The 24023-nt window shown below is 33.5% G+C and overlaps 1 protein-coding gene across 2 annotated transcripts in view; it reads right to left on the minus strand.

Annotated features, from left to right (window-relative positions):
- The window catches only part of OLA1 (Obg like ATPase 1), a 149543-nt gene that overhangs the window by 119464 nt on the left and 6056 nt on the right, over positions 1-24023 (minus strand). The window contains exons 3-4 of one of the 2 annotated variants that reach the window (XM_081262251.1): positions 11631-11774; positions 7103-7230 (exon numbers count right to left, since the gene is read on the minus strand). In XM_081262251.1, the coding sequence (XP_081118377.1) occupies positions 7103-7230; positions 11631-11774 (272 nt within the window). The remainder of the gene's footprint in view (positions 1-7102; positions 7231-11630; positions 11775-24023) is intronic. The other variant, XM_081262252.1, reaches the window with a different exon arrangement.

Genomic DNA, 24023 nt, shown 5'->3' on the forward strand with positions numbered 1-24023 from the left:
TGCCTATTTTGTATTAAATCTTTGATAAACACTTATCTGAGAAGAATTCAATTTGTTAAAGATAAAAGAAAAGTTAATCATTAAGTCATATGCCTTTTTCATAGTCTTTCAAACTTACTTTTTCCCTCTAGTATTACTGTTTTTTGAAATCCAGCTCTTATTATATCCTCCAAGAAATACTTTAAAAACCTGCCATTTTTTTCTGCCCCCAAATTTCTTCCCACTCAAATCTACTGTATATGACAATATGGAGTTGCTTCTAGCAACTTCAACTTTCTGAATATCAACCTCAAAAAAGGATAAAAATCCAAGTTTCTGACTTAACAAAATTCCAAATTATCACTACCAATATACAAAATAGTCTCGGATATTATGTTGAAACTAAGAAGGAAGCACAAAAGAATACAGAACATACAATTACATTTATGTGAAGTTTAAGAACAAACAAAACTAACTGAACATGATAGAAGTCAGAATAGTGATTACCCTGGAAAGGGTGGCAGAAATGTTCTGTATCTTGATCTACCTGGTGCACAAACATGTGTATAAATGCATCCTGATGTATACTTTAGGTCTGTGCATTTTTCCCCATTCTAATATATTATATATCTCAATAAAAATATACGAAAATACACTAGAAGAAACCAGTAATACTTTTTTAAAAGAAATTCAGTTAATATTATTTGACCTTGACCTTAGGGAGAATAAGAACTCCCAAGTACAAAAGGAGTAGAAGAAATCAACGGAAAAAACTGCTCAATATTTTCAACAAAGATAAGACTTAGAATCAATATATGCCCATGTGTCTGTATTGCACAAAGAAAGTCTAGAAAAAGGATCAGCAAACTAAGAACTTGTGGCCTATTTTTGAATGATCCTATAGCAAAGAAGGATTTTTACATTTTTAAAACATTGTAAACACCTATGTATACACAAAAACACACACACAAAACATTTCATGGAGCAAAATATTTACTATATGGCCCATTAAAGAAAATGTTTCCTAATGCTATTCCAGAAGAAAACAAAGGAAACTGATGGTGTTTCATCACTTATGAAAGTAAAACAGAGGAGTAAGCATCCAAGCAGGAACAATATTTCTCAATCTGTACCCCAATACTACATCAGATACATTTTTCTGAACCTAGTTTTATCTATTCCAATATGTGATGTACCTAAAATTATTCAAAAAACAATAAAAAATTAATAAAAAATTAATATCCACACACAGATGGAGAGTGAGGTTGGGATGAATCTGATAGAATTCTAAATTTATATTTTATATCCTTTCACCTTGTAGTACACGAAAGGTCTATATATAAATATTCATTAGCTGTATCATCTGTAATTGAGAAAATTGAGGTTCAGAGACACAGTATTACTTTTTTCATAGTTACATAACTAGCAATTGAGAACTGATTTTTTTTATTCTCAGGTTTGATTATAAACCCATACACATTCCACTTTAAGGACCAGGTTGAAAATATAAAAAATAATTGTATTGTACTAATATGATTAGATTTTTTCCCCATTATTCTTTTTAATAACATTTAAATAGTTTTTTTTTTTTTTTGGCGAGGGTGGTGCTGGAGATTGAACCCAAGCCTTCACTGGGCTATACCCCAGTTCCTGAACAGTTACTAACTTTTAAGAGATTACTTTAAAAAATATATCCTGACCAGGGATGGTGGCACACACCTGTAATCCCAGGAGCTCAGGAAGCTGACGCAGGAGGATTATGAGTTCAAAGCCAGTCTCAGCAACTTAGTAAGGCCTTAAGCAACTTAGAAAACCCTGTCTCAAAATAAAAAATAGAAAAGGCTGGGCATGTTGCTCAGTGGTTAAATACTTCTGGTTTCAATCCCTGGTACCAAAAAAAAGAAAGAAGGAAGGAGGAGGGAAGGAGGGAGGAGGGAGTGAGGGGAAAGGAAAGGAAAGGAAAAGAAAGTGTGTGTGTGTGTGTTTGTGTGTGTATATGTGTATATATATGTATGTATATATGTATATATGTATATGTACGCATATATATATCCTGAACGTCACAATACACTTGAATTTCTGCTTCAAAGTGAATAAAGGTTTAGACAATTTTTTTTTTAATTTTACTCGGCTTATGTAAAAAATAACCTGAAGGAAAAATGTGGATAATTAACCTCAAAAAATTTTTAAAGTGAACCTGGTATTTAGCTTTTTAAAACAATTTCATGACAATAAAATCTTCCATAATAATAATGCATCGTAAGTATAATGTGCATTTATTTTGTTTTCAAAAGCAATTTAATCCATTAAATAATCTTTGGAATATTAATTTTCAGTGTTTTTATAAATACGGGAAAAATATTTCTTTACAATACTGGGAATCAAACCCAGGACCTTGTACATCTATGCAAAGGCTCTACCATTAACCTACATCCCCATCCCTAATATGAGTTCTTAAAGACCCAGTATCTTCTTAGGTAAATAGAGACAAAACTAATTGAAAAGAATACATTCTAAATGCAAGAAATCCACCAAAATCCTTTACTGACTTTCTTTTTTTTAAATATATTTTCAATATCTTTATTTTTATTTATTTATATATGGTGCTGAGGATCGAACCTAGGGCTTCACACATGGGAGGCGAGCACTCTACCTCTGGGCCATGACCCCAGCACCTTTACTGACTTTCTACTTGACAGAATTATCAAATCTCAAGTGTTTCATTCAGAAATAAAAATAACTGAAAAAAAATTCTACCCGGATAGTACTTATAGGATCATGCAAACATTGTAATGTAACCAAATATTCCCAATTTAGTTCCATGGAGCTCTGACATAGGCATCAAGAGTCAAAGTAGAGAGTAGAATGGTGATTACAGATGCTGGGAGTTGGAGGAATGGAGAGATGATTGTCAATCTCATTGAAATTGAAGAAATATGGGTGTGTGGGGGGGTATGTGTTATGTTTTAGTTCTATTGCACAGCATGGTAAATACAGTTAATAATATTAAGCGTTTCAAAATTGCTACAAGAGTAAGTTTCAAATGTCCTTCCCACAAAAATTGTTAAGTATTTGAGGTGATGGAATGTGTGATTTAGTTTGATTTCATTATTCTACATTACATTCACAATCATATCACTTTGTATCATATAAATTTAAACAGTTATAAACTATCAAGTTATAGTAAGAGAAATAAATAAATGTAAGCAAGCTACTTTAACCCTTAAAAAATTAGCTACTTTTCTTCCTGCATTGTTAGTTTTACTTTAAGCATTATTTCTTCCAGAGGCTAGACAACAGAGTTGCAGTTAATGCTATGCTGTAACAGAAAGAATGTGGCAGAAAAGACTGAAGTCATATCAAGTTGGTTTAATCACAGGAACTACCATCTTTTAGCTATGCAACTTGGACAAATGATTTTCCCTCTCAAAGCTTTGGTTCTGTCACCTAAAAATAAGGATAATAGTAAGGCCTATATACCTCACTATGTTTCTACCATCAAGACATAACAATCTGAAAAACTATTAAGTAAGCAGAATGGTATAAAGTCATTATTATTATCAGTTGCACCTAGTTATTTAGTCAAATCGGCTTTTGGGTAAGTCTAGGGTATTTATATCTTAACATAAGATGCTGCCTCTCCAATGGGGACTTCATACTGCTGGAAGAAAAAAAGAAAGTAAGTATGAAATTCCAAAAACTTTTGCTTAAAGCTAAGTATAGGAAATTACACCATTTACCAAAAGCCCTGATGTTCCTCATTCCTTGTGGTGAAGGTCATAGGTAGAAAGTTTGACAAGCACAAAAATCTTACCCTTTTTATTACATTTTATATTTTCCAGGCATTTTACATGTTTTAGATATAGGGAACTCTATTAGTTCAAGACTTACTCTGATTTAAGACAGAATTTTAAAAAGGTAAACTTTGGAGGGTGAAAAAAAAAAATCAACAGAGGTTGAACACAACTAACCCAAAAAATTTAAAAATCCAAAATCCTGCAAAATCTTAAATTTTTGAGCACTGATATAACACCACAAGTAAAAAACTCGCATCTGACTTCATGTGACAGGTCACAGACACACTAAAAATACTGTATAAAATTACCATCATGGTTGGGGTTGTGGCTCAGCAGTAGAGCACTCACCTAGCACGTGTGAGGCCCTGGGTTCAATACTCAGCACCACATAAAAATAAATAAATAAAATAAAGGTATTGTGTCCAACTACAACTAAATAATAAGTATTTTTTTAAAAAAATTACTATCAGGATATGCATACAGAGTATATATGACACATCAATGAATTCTATGCTTAAGTTTGGGTCCCATCAACAAATATTTCATTAGGTATATGTAAACATTCCAAAATCTGAAAAAATATAAAATCCAAAGTACTTCTTGTCTCAAGCATTTCAAATAAGGGATATCCAACCTGTATTTAAAGAAAAAAAAAAGTGAAAAAAAAATTTCGATGTTTAAAGACAAAGGGCTGGGGGTCTAACAAAATTTTGTTCAGTAGGAAAGCATTTGCCTACATGCACCAAACCCTTGGCTCAATCTCCAGCACACTGGAAAAAAAACAGTTACCTCCTCCTAGGATCCAGAAACATGTCTGATGAATGGGCCCAGAGATATTAATATGCTAATAACACCATTAGATTTCACCCGTAAATATTTTTTTCAAAACTAAACAAAAAATGTACTTTTATTATTTCGTCTATGTACCATTCTCAGAAAGAAAAAAAAAATACAGTAACAGAAGAGAAAAGCAGTTACCAGGTTTAAGGGTAGGTACAGCATGGGAGTGGAATGGCATAAGGGAATTTTGGGGGATGATGAAAGTAATTGTTATGATAGTTTCACCAATCTGTATATATGTTAAAAGTCATAGAACTGTGCACCAAAAATGTACAACTAATGGATAATTTATAAAAATAATGTGCACATTCCTGAACTTAAAAAATGATATTTGTTTGTTTGTGGTGCTGGGGATCAAATTCACATTCTCATGTATGCTAAACAACATGCTCTACTACTGAACTACACCCCAAGCCATCCATCATATGATCGATATTTATTTGTTTGTTTGTTTTAGGGGGGGTTACCAGAGATTGAAGCCACAACCCCAGCCCTATTTTGTATTTTATTTAGAGACAGGGACTCACTGAGTTGCTTAGCGACTCATCGTTGCTGAGGCTAGCTTTGAACTCTCCACCCTCCTGTCTTAGTCTCAAAGCGTTGGGATTACAGGTGTGTGCCACTGCACCCAGTGGACAAAATCTTTTTTCTCCTTTTTTTTGTTTACTTTTTAAAAATTTTTATTTATTTATTCTAATTTGTTATATATAACAGCAGAGTGCATTTCAATTCATAGTACACATAGAGAGCACAATTTTTCATGTCTCTGGTTGTACTCAAAGTAGAGTCACACCATTCTTGTCCTCATACATGTATTTGGGGTAATGGGGTAATGATGTCCATCTCGTTCCACTGTCTTTCCAACCCACTGCCCCCCTCCCTTCTTTTTTCAGACTGCCTTCTTCCACTCAGCATAATTACCTTAAAATTCACATTACTATGTGTAGAAAAAATTAAATATTGCAGCTTCATGCTATACGTAATTAGTTCACATTTGTTACAAATCAATGAATGTTTCATTTTTTAAACCTCTCCAACTTGACTCTATTTTCAGTTCTATTCCATACAAAAATTCAATTCCTTTTATATTCAAGTCGTTGGTTCTCTTGTTGCCATCTTTTCTCACAATTGCCTCACCAATCCAACTTCTATATATCTCAAGTACAAAAATTTTAAATAATGTCCCAAATAGAACCCACCATCTCTTCTCAATACTTGCTTCTCCTTCTATACTTAACATCTCTAAAAGGGGATCATGATTCTTTCAAGTAATACAGTCCAAAAACCCTGGAGTCATGTTTAACTCCACCTTGTCTTTAAATCCTCACATTAGTCACCAGAACCAGTGGAAAAACATAAAAGGCCTATGTTTAGGTTTTAGGTTCACTTCTCAACATAACTGAATTTCTCTTCCTTCTACCAAATTCATTCTTTGCCAGAAGGTCTCTCCATACATTTAACCAATAGGTAGCCATTTGAAACAGTGCTTCTCAAATTATCTGTGGTGAGTTTTTGTAAAATACTATAAAATGACTTTTTGTAGGCAAATGAAAATTTTAAAGACATACAAAAAAAATTAGCACAACTTTTTAATTATTTGATTCAAACTTTTAAAAAATTAATCAAAATGCCACAAATCTTTCTAAATGCTCATTCCCAATTACTATAATTACCTAGTTATGAACCAGTAACAAACAAAAACACTGAACCAGACCATAGCTGGAACCTACCTCTAACTTTTGCTTTCCTTGTTTGCATTAATTTGGTAATTATAATAGATTATTATAAAATGCAGTCTTGACCTGAGCCTTAACCTAAACCCATCTATTTTGCCCAAGAATTGCTATGTCCTTGGTTCAATTTTGTAGTCAAAAGAACTCAAGTCAACCCAAGGTTCTACGTGTTTTCTCTTTTTATATTATATCCCACTCTCCATAATGACTAGCTGATATACAGTTTCTCCTTAATCTTTTGATTACTCATAAGGGTGCCTTTCTCTCCTCTGAAATAATTAGAATCCCATTCTCTATCAGTTCTGCCTTCTCAACACATGGAAAAGTTTAAAAGTGCAGAAAAGTTCCACAGTTTAAGAAAATTTCAGGGCTACAGGTGTAACTCAGTGATAGAGCACTTGCTGAGCATGCATAAGATCCTGAACTCAATACTCAAAGAAAAAAGAAAATTTCAAAATGTCTTTACACTCTACAGAGTTAGTTCCTCAAAGACACTTTTCAACAACTTTAATCCAGGAACAGGGAATAAAATTCAACTAAAATATCAGAATAGCATATACTCACTATGGAATTAAGTCTTCACAAGTGCAGATGATACTAAGTGACATTAAAATTACATATTAATCCATGACTCATCTTGCACAGCAAAGCAATCTTCTACTAATCAGTCATTTCTAATTTTTTTAAAGCAATAATGGAAATAAAACACCAAGCTTAAATGAAATCAATGAATGAATAAACAACCATACTTACGTGTTAGATGAAAGATCCCATCACAGGCACTAATATGAGATAAAAAGGCATTTCCCAGGCCCTGCCCATTGTGAGCTCCTTTCACAAGGCCAGCAATATCTACTACATTTAGAAAGGCAGGAATTTTGCTGAAATAACAAAAGATGGTTTCATTATAAAACAGTTCTAAGAGCCTGTTTATCAACCAAATTAATTACCAATACATTTCATAAATTCTTTCCTTGATAGAACAAGGTTTACAAGGTACTCAATAATGATGATAAATGAACACCCTTCCCACAAAAAAAAAATAAGAAATAACCTTTTAATACATGAGCCTTTCTTACCTAGGAAAATGAGGAATAAAATGAAAGCAGAATAGATTTTCTTATTGTATCATTTGAGATTAATTATTGGTAATTTTACTGAAAGTTCTGTTGGCACATGCACACACACAAACACACACACATACACACACACACACACAAAAGCAGTGGAGAATGCTTCAAGAGTATACATAAACAAGGCAAGTTAATCATCAAAAAATGAGCCAACTTACTTGGTGTCAGGTACTAAACTAAAAACTTTACATGTATAATTCCATTTTGAAGTTCAAAACAACTCTATAAGGTAGGTGCTATGCTACTATTAAACCCACTTTGCAGATAAGGAAATTGTGTCTTAACGGGAGTTAGGAAATTTATTGTATCATTCAACTAGTAGTGACAAACAGGCTGAGTTTGAATTTAATCACCACATAGGCTATATAGTCAAAAAATAAATGTAATGATGAGAACCAGTTATCAGAATTGTAATGAACTAGTTAATAACAGCAAGAGAATTAGATGTATATACAAAATAACTTTTGCTTTGCCAATTAAAGGCACAGTTAACACAAGGTAGAAACCAACTAGAAAAATCAGTTTGCCATTTAAAAATGGAGATTCAAGCATATGAGCAAATAAAAGTTACTTCAATGTCCTGTGACAAAGATATATGATATAATGTCAATTTCATTCCCTGATAAACTACAACATAAAATTTCCACAAAAGACAAAACTATTATCTACATGAAAAAGAAATAATTTCAAAATAACTGTCCTATAAAAATTATTACAAATAGTAATCACTTGATAATTGTTACCAGCAAATCCACTGAAAATATAAAAATGTGGTTATCTTTTGAAGTTGGATAGTGTGTTTCCCTCTCCAACATCTACTGCCCCTTCTCTTGGTAACTACAATGTAGTCCAGAGCTTTGAAGAAGCTTGCTATATCCCTAATTCTAGAAGCATAACGTGCAGACCTATTATAAACCATTTAATCTCATTCCTAGACAAAACCAATTATTCTAGGACCTTTGTCTTGCCCTATTTGCCTTACAAGATTTGTGGAGAGGTTTGTCATGAGGAGCTAAAAGAGGTTCTTCAATAGAAGTTCATCAGTCTCCTGAGAATTTCTAGAAGCAATTCTTTCTTTCACTCTTAACACAAGTGAGAGAGTATACAGTCCCAAGAGTTGAGAGAGATCTTCTGAACACCTTATGATCAAGCTGCTGAAGAGAGTAGAGAGGGGAAAGAATTGAAGCCCTTGATGATACCACTGAGCTTTATGTCATACTACCTGTTACTAATTCAATAAATAATATGTTAAGAGCAACCAAACTCATCCTAAATGACAATATTTCTAAGTATGGTTGTTTATTCATTCATTTATTCAATAGGATAAATATGAAGTACAGTAGCATGCATATGGCTGGAAAAGCATTGAATTTTAAGTAAAAAGTTCTAAATTCTATTCCTAGTTGACATTAACTATTAAGCTTGCCTTGAGGCAAATTATTTGATCTTTCTGGGTTTCAGTTTCTTTTTATGAGGAAGCTAGACAAGAAGATATTTAGCTCTGAGATTCTATTTCCTAATAAAAAATTTGTTTCTTAAGACAATGCAGTGGCACACGCCTGTAATTCCAGCACTCCAGAATCTGAAACAGAAGATTGCAAGTTCAAGGCCAGCATCTGTAACTGAGCAAGAGCCTTTATAAAAACAAAATGGGCTAGGGACATATTTCAGTGCTAAAGTGTCCCTGGGTTCAATCCCCAGTGAAAGAAGTCAGGGGGAAGTGGGGGGGGGGGGGGGGAAGGAAGGAAGGAAAGTTTGTTTCTTTATTCTGACTCTTGACTTAGATACAGGATAAAAGTTTAACTTCTAACACAATATCTCAAATTCAAGGATTTCTAATATGTTATACCAATGATCTCATGACCAAGAAAAATAATATTTTAGATTTTATGAAATTCTAAGACTAAAATAATATTTAAAATCTTTTAATTACTTTACTGTAATTAGCAGAATACTAAAACATTTAAAAATTTTTCTTCAATAGAAAAAGTCTAAATGATACTTCTAAGTAGAATTTTTCTTTTATTTAAAACAAAAAACAAACACACAAAAGATGAGGGTCTGCTAATAACAGAGAAGTTTGGGGTAGGAAGAAGAAATACTATGAATTATTGGTTCTCTTTTTCTTTTTGCCTAAGCACAAAGAGGCCAAAATTATCTTTCTATTTCCCTGAGGACATTTAATCAATGTTTCTTAGTAAAGGAAAATTTTAAGAAATTAATACCACTGCTGCCTAAAATTTCAACAAATTTGAAGTTCAAGAGCTTTATTGTTGTTGTATTCTCCTCAAGTTACTGAAAACTTTTAGCAATGTTATATGACCAGTCTAGTGGGCTAGGGACACAAGGAGGGAGTCAAGAGGGAAATGAAGGTAGCATGATGTCAACTGAAGCTTGTCCAGGGAAGGTACAAGAACAGCCCGCCAGTAGCCAACACCCAAGGTAAGATGGGTGCCCAATCAGAAAGCAGCCTTGTAGGATCAAGAGAATGATCACATGTGAAAGGATTAGACAAAGGTATAAATATATTGAGGAAAACAAGAGCTAGGATTCTCATTGTTAGAGATGATAGGGACAAGTATGAATAAGAAGAAAGCTAGAAAGAACCCTATAGTGTAGGACTGGATTAGAGGTGAGCTGTGGTCTTTAATACAAATACAGAAATATGTGGGATGGGTATACTGTATATATAAATACATGTAAGTGAATACACATTTATTTACTAGCTCTGTCCACTGAGAAGAAATAGGAAGAGTAGTGGCAACAAGCACAACTACATCCAGACTCTTTGTTTCCAAATAAGATTCTCTGCTAAAGGAATCAGGGCTCTTTGCAGAAATGGTTAACTCCAAGACTAAGGCAGAGAAAATATGAGTGTGGAACATCTTTTCTGTTGTGGTTGTTTGTTAGTTTGTTAGTTTTATAGAACTGCAAATTGATCCCAAGGCCTTGCGTATGATGGGTAAGTGCTCTACCATTAAGATTCAACCAATGAAGATGGAAAGTATTTGGGGAATGGCAGGAAATGTGCCTGTACTGAATGCGTAAAGATTCTATTTCTTGTCATTAATGCCTAAATAATATTAATTATTTACATAGCATTTACATTATATTAGGCATTGTAAGTAATCTAGAGGTATCTAAAATATTCGGGAGGGTGTGAATGTACAAATATATGCCAATGAATTCTGCTATTGTGTATAATTATAGTGCACCAATAACATTTTAAAACTTTTTTTCCCTTTACACAGTGCTGGGAATCAAACCCAGAACCTCATCTCACACTGCTTGGCAACTACTCTACTGTTGAGATATATCCTCAACACCACAAATTTATTTATATATATATATATATATATATATATATATATATATATATATATATAATTTTTTTTTTTTTAAAGAAGTCTGGGGCTGGGGATGTGGCTCAAGTGGTATCGCACTTGCCTAGCATGCATGAGGCACTGGGTTCAATTCTCAGTACCTCATAAAAAAAATTTAAAAACAAAGATATTGTGTCCACCTAAAACTAAAAAATAAATTAAAAAAAAAAAGAAGTCATGACAGTGTAAGAGTAGTGGACAGAAGGGATTTCTAAAATTTTTATTTTGAGACTTAAGTTAAAAAATATTTAAAGAAACCTTAATCCATTTTTTAAAAAAAGTATATAAGAGAATATGCATAAGTTATATACAAAAAATACACCATTTCAGTAAGAAATTTTGGTATCTGCAGGAGTCCTGGAACAATCCCTCCTCCCATCCCATCCCCATGTTGAGAGACCACTGTACATAGAAGTCACCTAAAAATTCTACTACCCAGAGATATCCAACAATGAGTCTGTGATCTTCATTACATACGTTTTCCTGTGCACATAAACATACACTATAATTTTAAATGACATGAAATCATATAACACAAACTGATTACTTCCACTACTTCATACTGCCAAGGAAATAATAACTGCAATGTTAACAACTGGGTGTTCCTTCTAGCCTCTAGATTACTTTTATAATCACCCAAAACAATGCTACATTAAAAATTTTAAAAGAAAAATCCTTCTACTTGACTTTGAATATATTACATCTATTTATTTATTCAGTATGTACAGAGCCATGAAATAAATAATGACATAAAGTATTTCTTACCTTGCTGGTTTGTGATACTGGCAAAGAAAGTCAAACCTTTCGTCTGGCACAGGTACTCTGCTCTCATTAGGATCGATAGTGCAGAATGGGAAGTTTTCTGCTGAAGCCTGACTATTAGTTAATACATTAAAGAAGGTAGATTTCCTAAAATGAAAAAAAAAAAAAAAAAGCAATTTCAAAGATTAACACCAAGAAAAATTTATCTTGTGCTAATTTCAGAGCTCAGGTAAGATCTATGAGGACTATAAAACCAACATGGGGCAGGGATTGGAGGAGGAGGAAAAAAATACAATCTTACTAAAAGAAATGAATGAAATTTACAATGATGCAGCTCATGATTTATAATTAGATTATATTCCTATCTCAGTCTTTCTGAAACTTGAAAGAATGTTCCCAAAGAATCTTTGTTATAAAAGATAAGAGTCTCATGTCATACCACAAAATCTTTTTTTTTTTCATAATGTACTATACCAGCATCATTTCTTCTATATCTAACATAACCTTTTCTGGCATGAAATGTTGAAAGGTATGTATTTAGTTAGGGCATCACTTCCCAAGCCTTCTGAATTGAAAGGGAATCTAATCGTCTCATAGGAACTACAAGGCCTGAGCTCATATTCCCTACTAATTGTTAGGACATTAGGATTGCTGGTAAATCTGGAACTGTGAATTGTAAAAGTCAAAATGTAAATGTTTTTCAAGGTATGGCTTATATCAACATATAAAATATATCAAAAACAATTCCACAAATATGAAATCAAATGGCCACTAGTTTTCTCATTATCTGACTCTTATCAAGTAATATATGTGCTCAGAGGATGAGAACTCATATTAATACTAGCCACAGTTTTTAAAGTATATAGTCATATATAATAACTGGGTTAATTATGACAAAATCATACGTGCATGGAATTTGATTTGCTCCATTTCAGTTCCCAGTGCCCACACGCTTTCCTTCCTCTCCTCTCTGTTCTTCTCCCTCTACTCTACTGATCTTCCTTCCTTTATTTATTTTTGATTGGTGCTTTATACATATACATAAAGGTAGAATTCACTGTGATTATGTTGAATTCATTCCACATTCCCTCTCCTTTCTGGTCACTCTTCCCTGCCTTTCTATATCACCACCTTTTACTCCACTGATCTTCCCTATATCTTTATGATATCTGATCTCCCTCCCCCTCTTTCCCTTAATTTGTTCTAGCTTCCACATATTAAAAAAAAAAAAAATGACCCTTGATTTTCCGAGTTTGGCTTGTTTCACTTAGCATTATGTTCTCCAGTTCCATCCATTGACTGCAAATGCTACAATTTCACTCTTCCTTATGGCTGAGTAAAACTCTGCTGTAGATATCTACATACCACATTTTCTTAACCCATTTATCTATTGACAGGTATCTGAGTTGGTTCAATAATTTGGCTATTATGAATTGTGCTGTTATACATACTGACGTGCCTGTATCGCTATACTATGCTGATTTTAATTCTTTTCAATGACTAACCAGGAGTGGAATAGCTGGGTCATATGGTGGTTCCATTCCTAGTTTTTGTTTGTTTGTTTTTGAGAAATCTCAATACTGCCTTTCAGACTGGCTATACTAATATGCAATTTCACCAAAAATTGATGAGTGTACCTTTTTCCCCATATCCTTGCCAGCATTTTTTTTTTTTATTCTTGACAATCGCAACGCTGACTGGAGTGAGATAAAATACTAGTATAGTTTTCATTTGCATTTCCCTGGTTGCTAAAGATGTTGAACATTTTTTCATATTGTTTTGCCATTTGTAACACCAGCCAAATTTTTGAAAATATGAATAATGACAGTGCCAAAATTATAGAGTTAAATCCAAAACAAAATGAGATTTTTAAGGGTATGATGCTTTACTTTATACAACTTTTCAATTCCATCAATAACAGAGACAGTAGAGAATTCATACAGTGACTTCTCCTTGCTCTAGATATAGGTCACACTATGAATGAGAATCACCGTTATGTAATCTTTTTGTTTTGTTTAAACTATAGGAATTGAGGAAGGAATTTAGGATTACTTGGCAATTGTGAGACCAGTACTTGTTAACTATGGTTAGACGTGATTATGTAAAAATGTTTGCATGTGGACTAAATTTGGTAAGTATACTCAAAAAGTGTAATTGTTATGTTAGCATGGTGGGATTATAGATGATTACTTTCTTTTCCAAAAAAAAAATTAAGGCAAAATATTCAGATAAGCTCTAACTAGCCTATATTCATCTGGAGAAATTTATACTTACTACAGTTAGCTCATTTGAACTTTTAAATCAAACCATGCCCTTTTTTTAATTCTGAGAGCCCTATAAAAGAGTTCTGAACAAAAGGCAACAATCAAGGATTATCTAAGTACTAATAGCAAGAAGTATGTTTTAACTACAAAATATTTAACTATACCTGCCATATATCACCTTCAGACTAAACCTTTCAGAGTCAAGTAGAAATGTTACGTGGATAAAATAGCCACATAAATCATTGCTGTTTATTTAGAATACCACCAATCAAACCAGTACCTTTTAAATGCCTGTCAGTAAGGATAAATGCAGACATTATCAGGCTTCTTTGCAGATGTACTGGTGTAGGACTCTATATTTTAAATATGTTCAAGTGATACAGATAAGAAATCAGATTTTGAAGACCTTGGGCTAGATTCAGACTCAGCTAACAACCAATAGAATAACACCAACTACTGTAGAATTCATAGTAGCAACCTTAAGAGCCTAGTGACAATACCCAAACTCCAGGAATTATGATTAAGAGGAAATCACTGATTTCTACAAGACTGGCTTTGAATTTCAATCCTAATAAGACAGATGTCATAATACTTAACTTAATCTACTCTATTTATAAAGTTTTAGTCCATCTATTTCCAAAAATACTGTAAAGCTTAATACAATTTAAAATATTAACACAGAGAAGATATACTTTTTTTAAAAAAAGAAGTCAAATTTAGACTATGATCTTTGTTATTTTGTTTTTTGGGTTTTTTTTTCTTTCAGTACTGGGGATCATATCTAGAACTTCACACGTGCTAGGAAAATGCTTTATCACTGAATTACATCCCCAATCTTCATAAATTTTGAAACAAGGTCTAAGTAGTCCAAGCAGGCCTTGAACTTGAGATTCTCTTGCCTCAGCCTCCAAAGTAGTTGTTATTACATGCATATGCCACCACACATACATCTTAAAATATCATGGTTATTAAAAATGATCAGGACTTAGAGAAAAGGATAGTTTCAGGTATGGCAAAAAAACATACATATACAAGACAAGTCTCAAACAACTTTTTCCAGAAGAAATAAGAAAGCTACTGAAGGACATAAAGTCCTATTAAAAGCATTCTACATCTATAGTCTCAGCTAGGACAGGTGGATCACTTGAGCCCAGGAGTTCAAAACCAGCTTATATAACAGAAAAATCCTTGCTCAAAAAAAAAAAAAAAAAAAAAAAAAATCTAGAGCCAATTTGAATAGGCCCACCAACCAAAGACAGACCATTATCAGCATCAATAAGAGTAACTAGGGGGAAAAAAAAAAAAAAAAAGAGTAACTAGGGACTAGGGATATAGCTCAGTGGTAGAACACTTGCCTAGCATGTGTGAGGTCCTGGGTTCAATCCCAGTACTGCAATAAAAAAAAAAAAAAAAAGAGTAACAACTACAATGGACTGTAACAAATCAAATAATTTTAAATCTATGAGTTGTCAATAATCTTCAACAAACCAAAAATAAAAAACTATTACTGTCTACCCTTTAAGGATGTTAAATGATCACTTTTGAAGACCTGTTGAAATATTTATTGTGCCTTTTCTATATGAAGTGAACTTTCAAAGTAACCAAAGAATTGATGAAGATTTTTTACAGGCATATTCCAGCCAATAAATCATGGGGGGAAAATTAGAATTCTACCATTTTGCAACCCCTAAAAAAAGGAATAGATCTGGATAATGATCACTAATAACATTTAACATTGCAAAATGAGGAGGAAAAATAGTAGTAACTCCTAATAGAAATTAATGTCATCTTTCACCTTAATCTGATGAAGCCTGTAGATGTTACTACCATTTTATAGGACAAAAGAACATATTAAAGGATACAACCAACAAAATCTAAACTATAGAAAAATCTATTAGATGATCAACCAAATTTCTTCAACAAACCAACTGTGATTAGAGAAGGGGGCTAAAGCTTTTGCTTCTAGGTGAAATACAAAAGCTAACAATTAACCAGAAATTCCCTCCTAGAACTAAAAAAGTCACATAAAATGCAGAATTCAGAAATTATCTGTTTGAAGAAGCTAAGATTCTGAATATGGGAGGAAGGGATAATAAAAAAACTTGAAGTGATTTGACCTCTATAGCCACTTTTACCCTAAGGACATTTGCTACTGTGGACAAAAGCAAGAGACAAAAATCTAGGCTTTATACCAAAGGAAAGCTGATGCTGCAGGAGAAAAACCAGCAAAATGTAAGGATTAAAATTAAGTGCTGCTGCATTTCCGTATAGACTAGTTATAAAACTGTATATTGCTATTACCATAGTCAAATGCAATCCTAAACATGCTAAAGGTATTTTTTTTAATTTATGGCTATTTGTAAATATAATATTTTTGATCTACTTAGATAAAAATAAGTATGTTTTATAATAAAGAAAAAAGTTTATCCTTTAAAACATACACAGTAAAATTCAGCAAAATAAAGTTCCATTACCTTTTCTCTGGGGGGGAGCACCAGGGATAGAACTCAGTAGCACTCAAACACTGCGCCATTTCCCCAGGCTTTTTTTTTTTTTTGGAGACAGCCTCTCACTAAGTTGCTTAGCATATTATTATTTGCTGAGGCTGGCTGTGAACGCATGATCCTCCTGCCTAAGTCTCCTAAACCGCTGAGATTACAGGCATGCGCTACCATGCCTGGCAAGTCCCATTACTTCCTAGGCGGAAAAAATCCTGACATACATTTAAACTAAACTTGGAAAACAAATCTCCATTTTCAAAAGTTGTCTCATTTGAGATGTTTTAAAATTCATAATGCCCATGTAATCTGTACCTTCCAATAGATTTGTAAGTATACAAAAGTTAAAAAAAAGGAAGAAAGAAGGAAAAAGGAAAAACTTGCAAGAATTATTATTATAGACTTCAGTAACAACTTCAGACATTTTGATCTATTCAAATCTATTAAAGAAAACCTTTTTTTTTTTTCAGGGGGAGTACTGGGGATACTTTACTACTGAGTTATATTCCCAGTCCTTTATACTTTATACTAACAGAAATTAATGTCATCTTTCACCTTAATCTGATGAAGCCTGTAGATGTTACTACCATTTTAGACAGAAGAACAAATGATTTCTCACAAAATCATTTAGGTCCTCACTAAATTGCTGAGGCTGGCCTCCAATTTATGATCCTTCTACCTCCCAAAGTGCTGAGATTACAGGTATGTACCACAGCATCTAGCTGAAGAAAAGCCTTGTAAAAGCAAAGAACTTGAGTTTGGGCCAAAGCCTAAAGTGTTAAGGCCCATAGGTTCTTTATGAAATGAGAATCTTATACACACACACACACACACACACACACACACACACACACCACATTTAGATCTCTTGAAGTTATTATAAGGTTTAAAAGTAGAAAAAAAGGGTATATAAAACTGTAGAAATCCTCTCACGCAAGAATGGAGGTATACAAATTATTTCAGTAATGATAAAAAACAGTGGCTGGGCTGGGGATGTGGCTCAAGCAGTAGCGCGCTCGCCTGGCATGCGTGCGGCCCGGGTTCGATCCTCAGCACTACGTACCAACAAAGATGTTGTGTCCGCCGAGAACTAAATAAATAAATAAATAAATATTAAAAAACACTCTCTCTCTCTCTCTCTTAAAAAAAAAAAAAAAAAAAAACAGTGGCTGTACTTTGCTTCACCTATTCAAGATTTAATCTCTTATTTTGGAAATTATATATTTTAGTATATTAAATAAATCTGACTTATGCAACCTTATCTCTTGAAAAGATACTTATACACCCATGCATACATGTTCCTTGCAGCCTTATTCACAGTAGCCAAAAAGTAGAAGCAAATATCCATTAAAAGATGAATGAAAGGAAAAAAAAAAAAAGAAAAAAAAAAAGATAAATGAATGGATGGAAGGATGCCACCAACCCTGTTTCAAAGCATCTCTGAACCTGCCAGGTAGGCAATATGAGTAAAGTTCACCCTCCTGAGCTGAAAAAAAAAAAATACAGACAAGAAGTTATCATAAAAATTAAATGGGCAGACATGTCCAAGGAATACTTCAGACAATTGACTCCTTTATGAGTCTTGTGATAAGTGAATGTATGGAGATGACAACTAGGGGGCAACAGAATATTGGAATGGAAATATATGAGGAAATAGTATCATGTTAGAAGCTTTGGAACAAGTATAAAAAATGGCTGTTCAGTAGAGAAATCCATGTGCCCTCTTCAAAGGGCCTGTTTTTCTACGGCATAAAAATTGGGTCATGCACATTTTCATATTAAACTTTAAGTTAAATAAACTTTTTAATAGTAAAAAAAATGGATAAAGAAACTGATATACGGGGCTGGAGATGTGGCTCAAGCGGTAGCGCGCCCACCTGGAAGGCCTGCGGCCCAGGTTCGATCCTCCAGCACCACATACAAACAAAGATGTTGTATCCGCCAATAACTAATAAATAAATAAATTTAAAAAAAAAGAAACTGATATACATACAATGGAACATTATTTGGGCCCCAAAAACAAAGGAAATCCTGTCACATACTACAGCATAGATAAACTTTGAGGACATTTTGCTAAGTAAAATAAGCTATCCAAAAAACGACAAGAATTGTATGGTATCACTTACATGAGATATATAGCAGTCAAAATCACGAAACAGAAAGTAGGATAGTGGTGCCAGAGGTTAGAAGGATAGAGAACAGAGAGTTGTCTAATGGGTATTGAGTTTTAGATATACAAGATGGTGTATATATGCTACACTTTTTTTTATCCATTCATCTACTGAAGGGCATCTAAGTTGGCTCCACAGTTTAGCTATTTTTTTTTAAAGAGAGAGAGAGAGAGAGAATTTTTAATATTTGTTTTTTAGTTTTCGGCAGACATAACATCTTTGTTTGTATGTGGTGCTGAGGATCGAACCCGGGCTGCACGCACGCCAGGCAAGCGCGCTACAGCTTGAGCCACATCCCCAGCCCCACAGTTTAGCTATTGTGAATGTGCTGCTATAAATATTGATGTGGCTCTGTCCCTGTAATATGCTGATTTTAAGTCCTTTGGGTATAGACCGAGGAGAGGGACAGCTGGGTAAAATGGTGGTTCCATTCCAAGATTTCCAAGGAAGTCCATACTGCTTTCCATATTGGCTGCACCAATTTGCATTCTCACCAGCAATGTATGGGTGTACCTTTTTCCCCACATCCTCGACAACACTTACTACTGTTTGTCTTCATAATAGCTGCCATTCTGACTGGAGTGAGATGATATATTAGAATAGTTTTGATTTGCATTTCTCTAATTACTAGAAATGATGAACATTTTTCATATATTTGTTGACTGATTGTATATCCTCTTCTGAAAAGTGTCTGTTCAGGTCCCTGACCCATTTATTGATTGGGTTATTTGTTTTTTTGGGTTTTTTGTTTTGTTTTGTTTTTTGGTGCTTAGCTTTTTGAGTTCTTTATATACCCTAGAGATTAGTGTTCTATCTAACATAGGAGGGGTAAAAATTTGCTCCCAGGATATAGACTCTCTGTTCACCTCACAGATTGTTTCTTTTCTGAGAAGAAACTTTTTAGTTTGAATCCATCCCATTTATTGATTCTCAGCATATATACACAATGGAATTTTACTCAGCAATAAAAGAGAATAAAATCATGGCATTTGCAGGTAAATGGGTGGCATTGGAGAAAATAATGCTAAGTGAAGTTAGCCAATCCCAGAAAAACAAATGCCGAATGTTTTCTCTGATTCATAGTGGGGTAGGGAGGGGGAGCATAGGAGGAACAGACAAACTCTAGCGAGGACAGAGGGGTGGGAGGAAAAGGGAAGCGGCAGGGGGTTAGCGAGGATGGTGGAAAGTGATAGCCATCATTAACCAAAGTACATGTATGAAGACACAAATTGGTGTCAACATACTTTATATACAACCAGAGATATGAAAAATTGTACTGTATATGTGTAACAAGAATTGTAATGCATTCCACTGTCATTTATTATAAATCAATTTTTTTAAAAAAAAGGATATGTGGGCTAAGATTGTGGCTCAGCGGTAGAGTGCTCGCCTAGCGCAGACGGGACCCAGATTTGATCCTCAGCACCACATAAAAATAAAGGCATTGTGTTATGTCCATCTACATCTAAAAAATAAATATTAAAAAAAAACTTTAAAAAAATGCAAGATGGAAAAGTTCTAGAGATCTACACAACAAAGAAGAATGGAGACCAGGTAAGTTCAATTCTCAGCACCACATAAAAATAAAAAATAATAATAAAAAAAATAAAGGTATTCTGTCCATCTAAACTACAAAAAAATATTTTTGTTGTTTTTAAAGAATGGTTACAGGGTAATCTTATGTATTTCTTACCATAATTTCTAACACAAAAAATCCTGTTTGTCTCATGAAAAACCATGAACAAACTCAAACTGAGAGATATCACACAAAATACCTGACCAGTACTCTTCAAAAGTAAATGAAAAATTTTATGTCCCTTAAAAGGTCATAAACATTGGGCTGGGGATGTGGCTCAAGCGGTAGCGCGCTCGCCTGGCATGCGTGCGGCCCGGGTTCGATCCTCAGCACCACATACCAACAAAGATGTTGTGTCCGCCGAGAACTAAAAAATAAATATTAAAAATTTTTTTTAAAAAATTCTCTCTCCCTCTCTCTCCTCTCTCACTCTCTCTTAAAAAAAAAAAAATCTCAACAAACCCCAAGGAAAACAAGCATAAGGAAAAAAAACACCAATGCTCATGGAAATCAAATTGTTGAAAACCAGTATTACAGAGAAAATTTTAAAGAAAACCTGAGGGAACAAGAAACATATAGATGAACCAAGATTATAACAGAGTTCTCCTTAAAAAACTAAGAAAATGGAAGATAACTTCAAAGTGTTAAAAGAAAAATTTAACCTAGAATTCTACAGTGAAAATATCTTTCAAAAAATGAAGACATAATAAACACGTGAAATGATGCTCAATATAATTAGCCATTAAAGAAACCGCAATGAGAAACCACTTAACACCTTGGCTATAATCAAAAAGACAATAACAAGTTTGGGTGAGGATGTGAGGAAATTGGAACCCAAATATACTTCTAATGGGAATATAAAATGGTATATAGTTACTTTGGAAAACAGTTTGGTAGTTCCTCAAATAGTTAAACATAGAGCCACAAAATGATCTAGAAATACCACTTTTATAAGTATATACCTATAAGAAATAAAAACATATGTCTACACAAATATTTGTGTCTTCTAAGGCAGGAGCAGAGAAAATACAAAGTGCAAGCCTGAAACACACTGTGATGCCAGGAAGTTGAAAATACACAAAAAATAAAGAATATGTCAAAAATAATATGAGAGAACATGAAAGGTTCTAAAGGTCAAATCTAAGCAATGTGCACAAATAAATAACAAATAAATAAATAGTAATAGGTTATTACCAACATAATAATAATAAATAAGAATCTATACTGGTAAATTATAATCAAATACATGAATAAGTAAGGGAAGGCTTTTTTACAATAGAATTCCATACAATAGAATTTCCATTGCTCCTTCTATAAAATTGTTCCTTCTATAAATATAGAACAATGGAAATGTAAAAATCACCATTTTTTTAACTTATTTATTTATTTTTTATTTATATATGACAGTGGAATGCATTACAATTCTTATTACATATAGAGCACAAAAATCACCATATGGTAAACAATACAATTATAATTGTTTCAAGCAAAAGTTTTAATACATAACAAAATTAGGGGGCAAAAGTATGAGAAATAAGATGTACACATATCAAAGAATTACCCACAAGATGTTTATTAATTGCAATGGGAAAAATAAGAACTCTAATTTAGTGAAAAAAAAAAAATCCATCAGACACCTCCTTAGACAAGTGATCAAAGTTAACATCAACAGTAACTAGACAAATCAGTGCTTGATATTACACTTCTCTCTCTCTCTCTCTCTCTCTCTCTCTCTCTCTCTCAGGGTACTGAGGCTTTAACCCAGGAGCACTTAACCACTGAGCCATATCCCCAGCCCTTTTTATTTTGAAACAGGTTCCCACTACTTGTTTAGGGCCTTGCTAAATTGCTGAGGCTACCCTCAAACTTGCAATCCTCCTGCCTCTACCTCCTGAGTCCCTGGGATTACATGCATATGCTAACACACCTGGCCCTGGTACACTTCTATGCCCAAAAATATAGATCTTAAACTGAATCATGAGGGAATATCAGACAAACCCAATAACTACACAATAACTGGCCAATATTCTTCAAAACTCTCAAAAATATGAAAGTCAAAGACTGAGAAACTGTTCTAAATTAAAGGAAACTAAGAAGGCAAAAACAATTCAATGCAACATATAATCCTGAGTTGGCTCCTGAACCACCCCCCCCCCAAAAAGGACAAACAGTAAATCAATATTTATTTCCTGATTTTGACCACTGTATCATAGTTATAAAAAATATTAGTTAACATTAAGGGACTTATAAGTGTGAATTTTTTCTTTTTTTCTATCAGGAATTGAACCCAGGTGTATTTAACCACTGAGCTACATCCCCACTTTTTAAAAAATTTTATTTAGAAACAGAGCCTCACTAAGTTGCTGAAGCTAGCTTTGAACTTTCAACCCTCCTGACTAGGCCTCCCCAGCCACAGGGATTACAGGTATGTTTAAGTATGAATTTTTTAAAACATGAATTTATTTTTTATTCCTATAGTTATTTAATGGCTTTTGATTCAACTTTTTTAAACATAGTTGTCAGTAGACCTTTATTTTATTTATATGTTGGTTCTGAGACTCAAAACCAGTGTCTCACACATGCTAGGCAAGTACTCTAACACTGCGCAACAACCCGAGCCCTTGATTCAATTTTTAAGTTAATTTTTACTGGTACATTATAGCCATACCTAACAGTGGGATTCATTTTGATATATCTGTACATGCACATAACAATGTGATCAATTTCATTTTCTATAACCTTCCCTTTTCCTGTTCTCCATCATCCCCTAGTCTTCTTCCACAACTCTAAAGGTCTCCCCTCTATTTTCATAAAGATTCCCCCAGATACACTTTCCTCCCACTTTTTTCTGTCTAGCTTCTATATGTGAGAAAACATACAGACCTTGACTTCGCTATGTCACTTAATATGATGATCTCAAATTCCACCCATTTTCCTGAAAATTACATAATTCTCCTCTTCTTTATGGCTGAAAAAAAAAAACAACTCCATGGTGTATATTTATCACACTGTCTTTATCTACTTATCTGCTGATTAGACACTTATACTGGTTCCACAACTTGACTATATAATGTGAATTGTGCTGCTATAAACATGGGTATGTATGCATGTATCACTATAGTATGCTGACTTCAATTCTTTTGCATAAATACAGAAGAAAGGTGTGTGGGGTCATACAATGTTCCATTCCTCATCTTTTGAAGAACTTGCACACCAATTTCCATAGTGATATACTAATTTACAATCCCACAAAGAGTGTATAAGTGTTCCTTTCCCTCCACATCCTCACCAGCATTTATTATTATTTGTAGTTTTAATAACTGCCATTCTGACTGGTGTGAGATGAAATCTTGGTGTTGTTTTGATTTTTACAGATGCTGAACATTTTTTTTTACATATTTATTGGCCATTTATATTTCTTCTTTTGAGAAATGACTATTTAACTGATTTGTCCATTTATTGAATTATTTGGTTTTTTTGGTGGGAGGTTTTTTGAGTTCTTTATATACTCTGGATATTAATCCTCTACCAGAAAAGTAGATTTTCCCCCCTTCTGTAGGTTATCTTGTCATGTTCTTCTATGTTTTGTTGTTATGCAAAAGCTTTTTAATGTGATGCCATCCCATTTAATTGTTGGTATTATTTCCCAAACTTAAGAAGTCCTATTAAGAAATTTTTTGCCTGGACTTATGGTTGGAGTGTTGATCCTGTTTTCTTCTAGTAATTGCAAAGCTTCTGGTCTAATGCCTACGTCTTTGATTTATTTTGAGTTGATTTTTTTTTTTTTTTTTTGTGCAAGGTGAGAGACAGGAACTAGTTTTGTTCTTCTACATATGGACATTCAGTTTTCCCTGCACCATTTGTTAAAAGGTTATTTCTCCAACATA

Source organism: Spermophilus citellus, assembly GCF_964194105.1.
Source record: "Spermophilus citellus genome assembly, chromosome: 11".
Classification (NCBI taxonomy): Eukaryota; Metazoa; Chordata; class Mammalia; order Rodentia; family Sciuridae; genus Spermophilus; species Spermophilus citellus.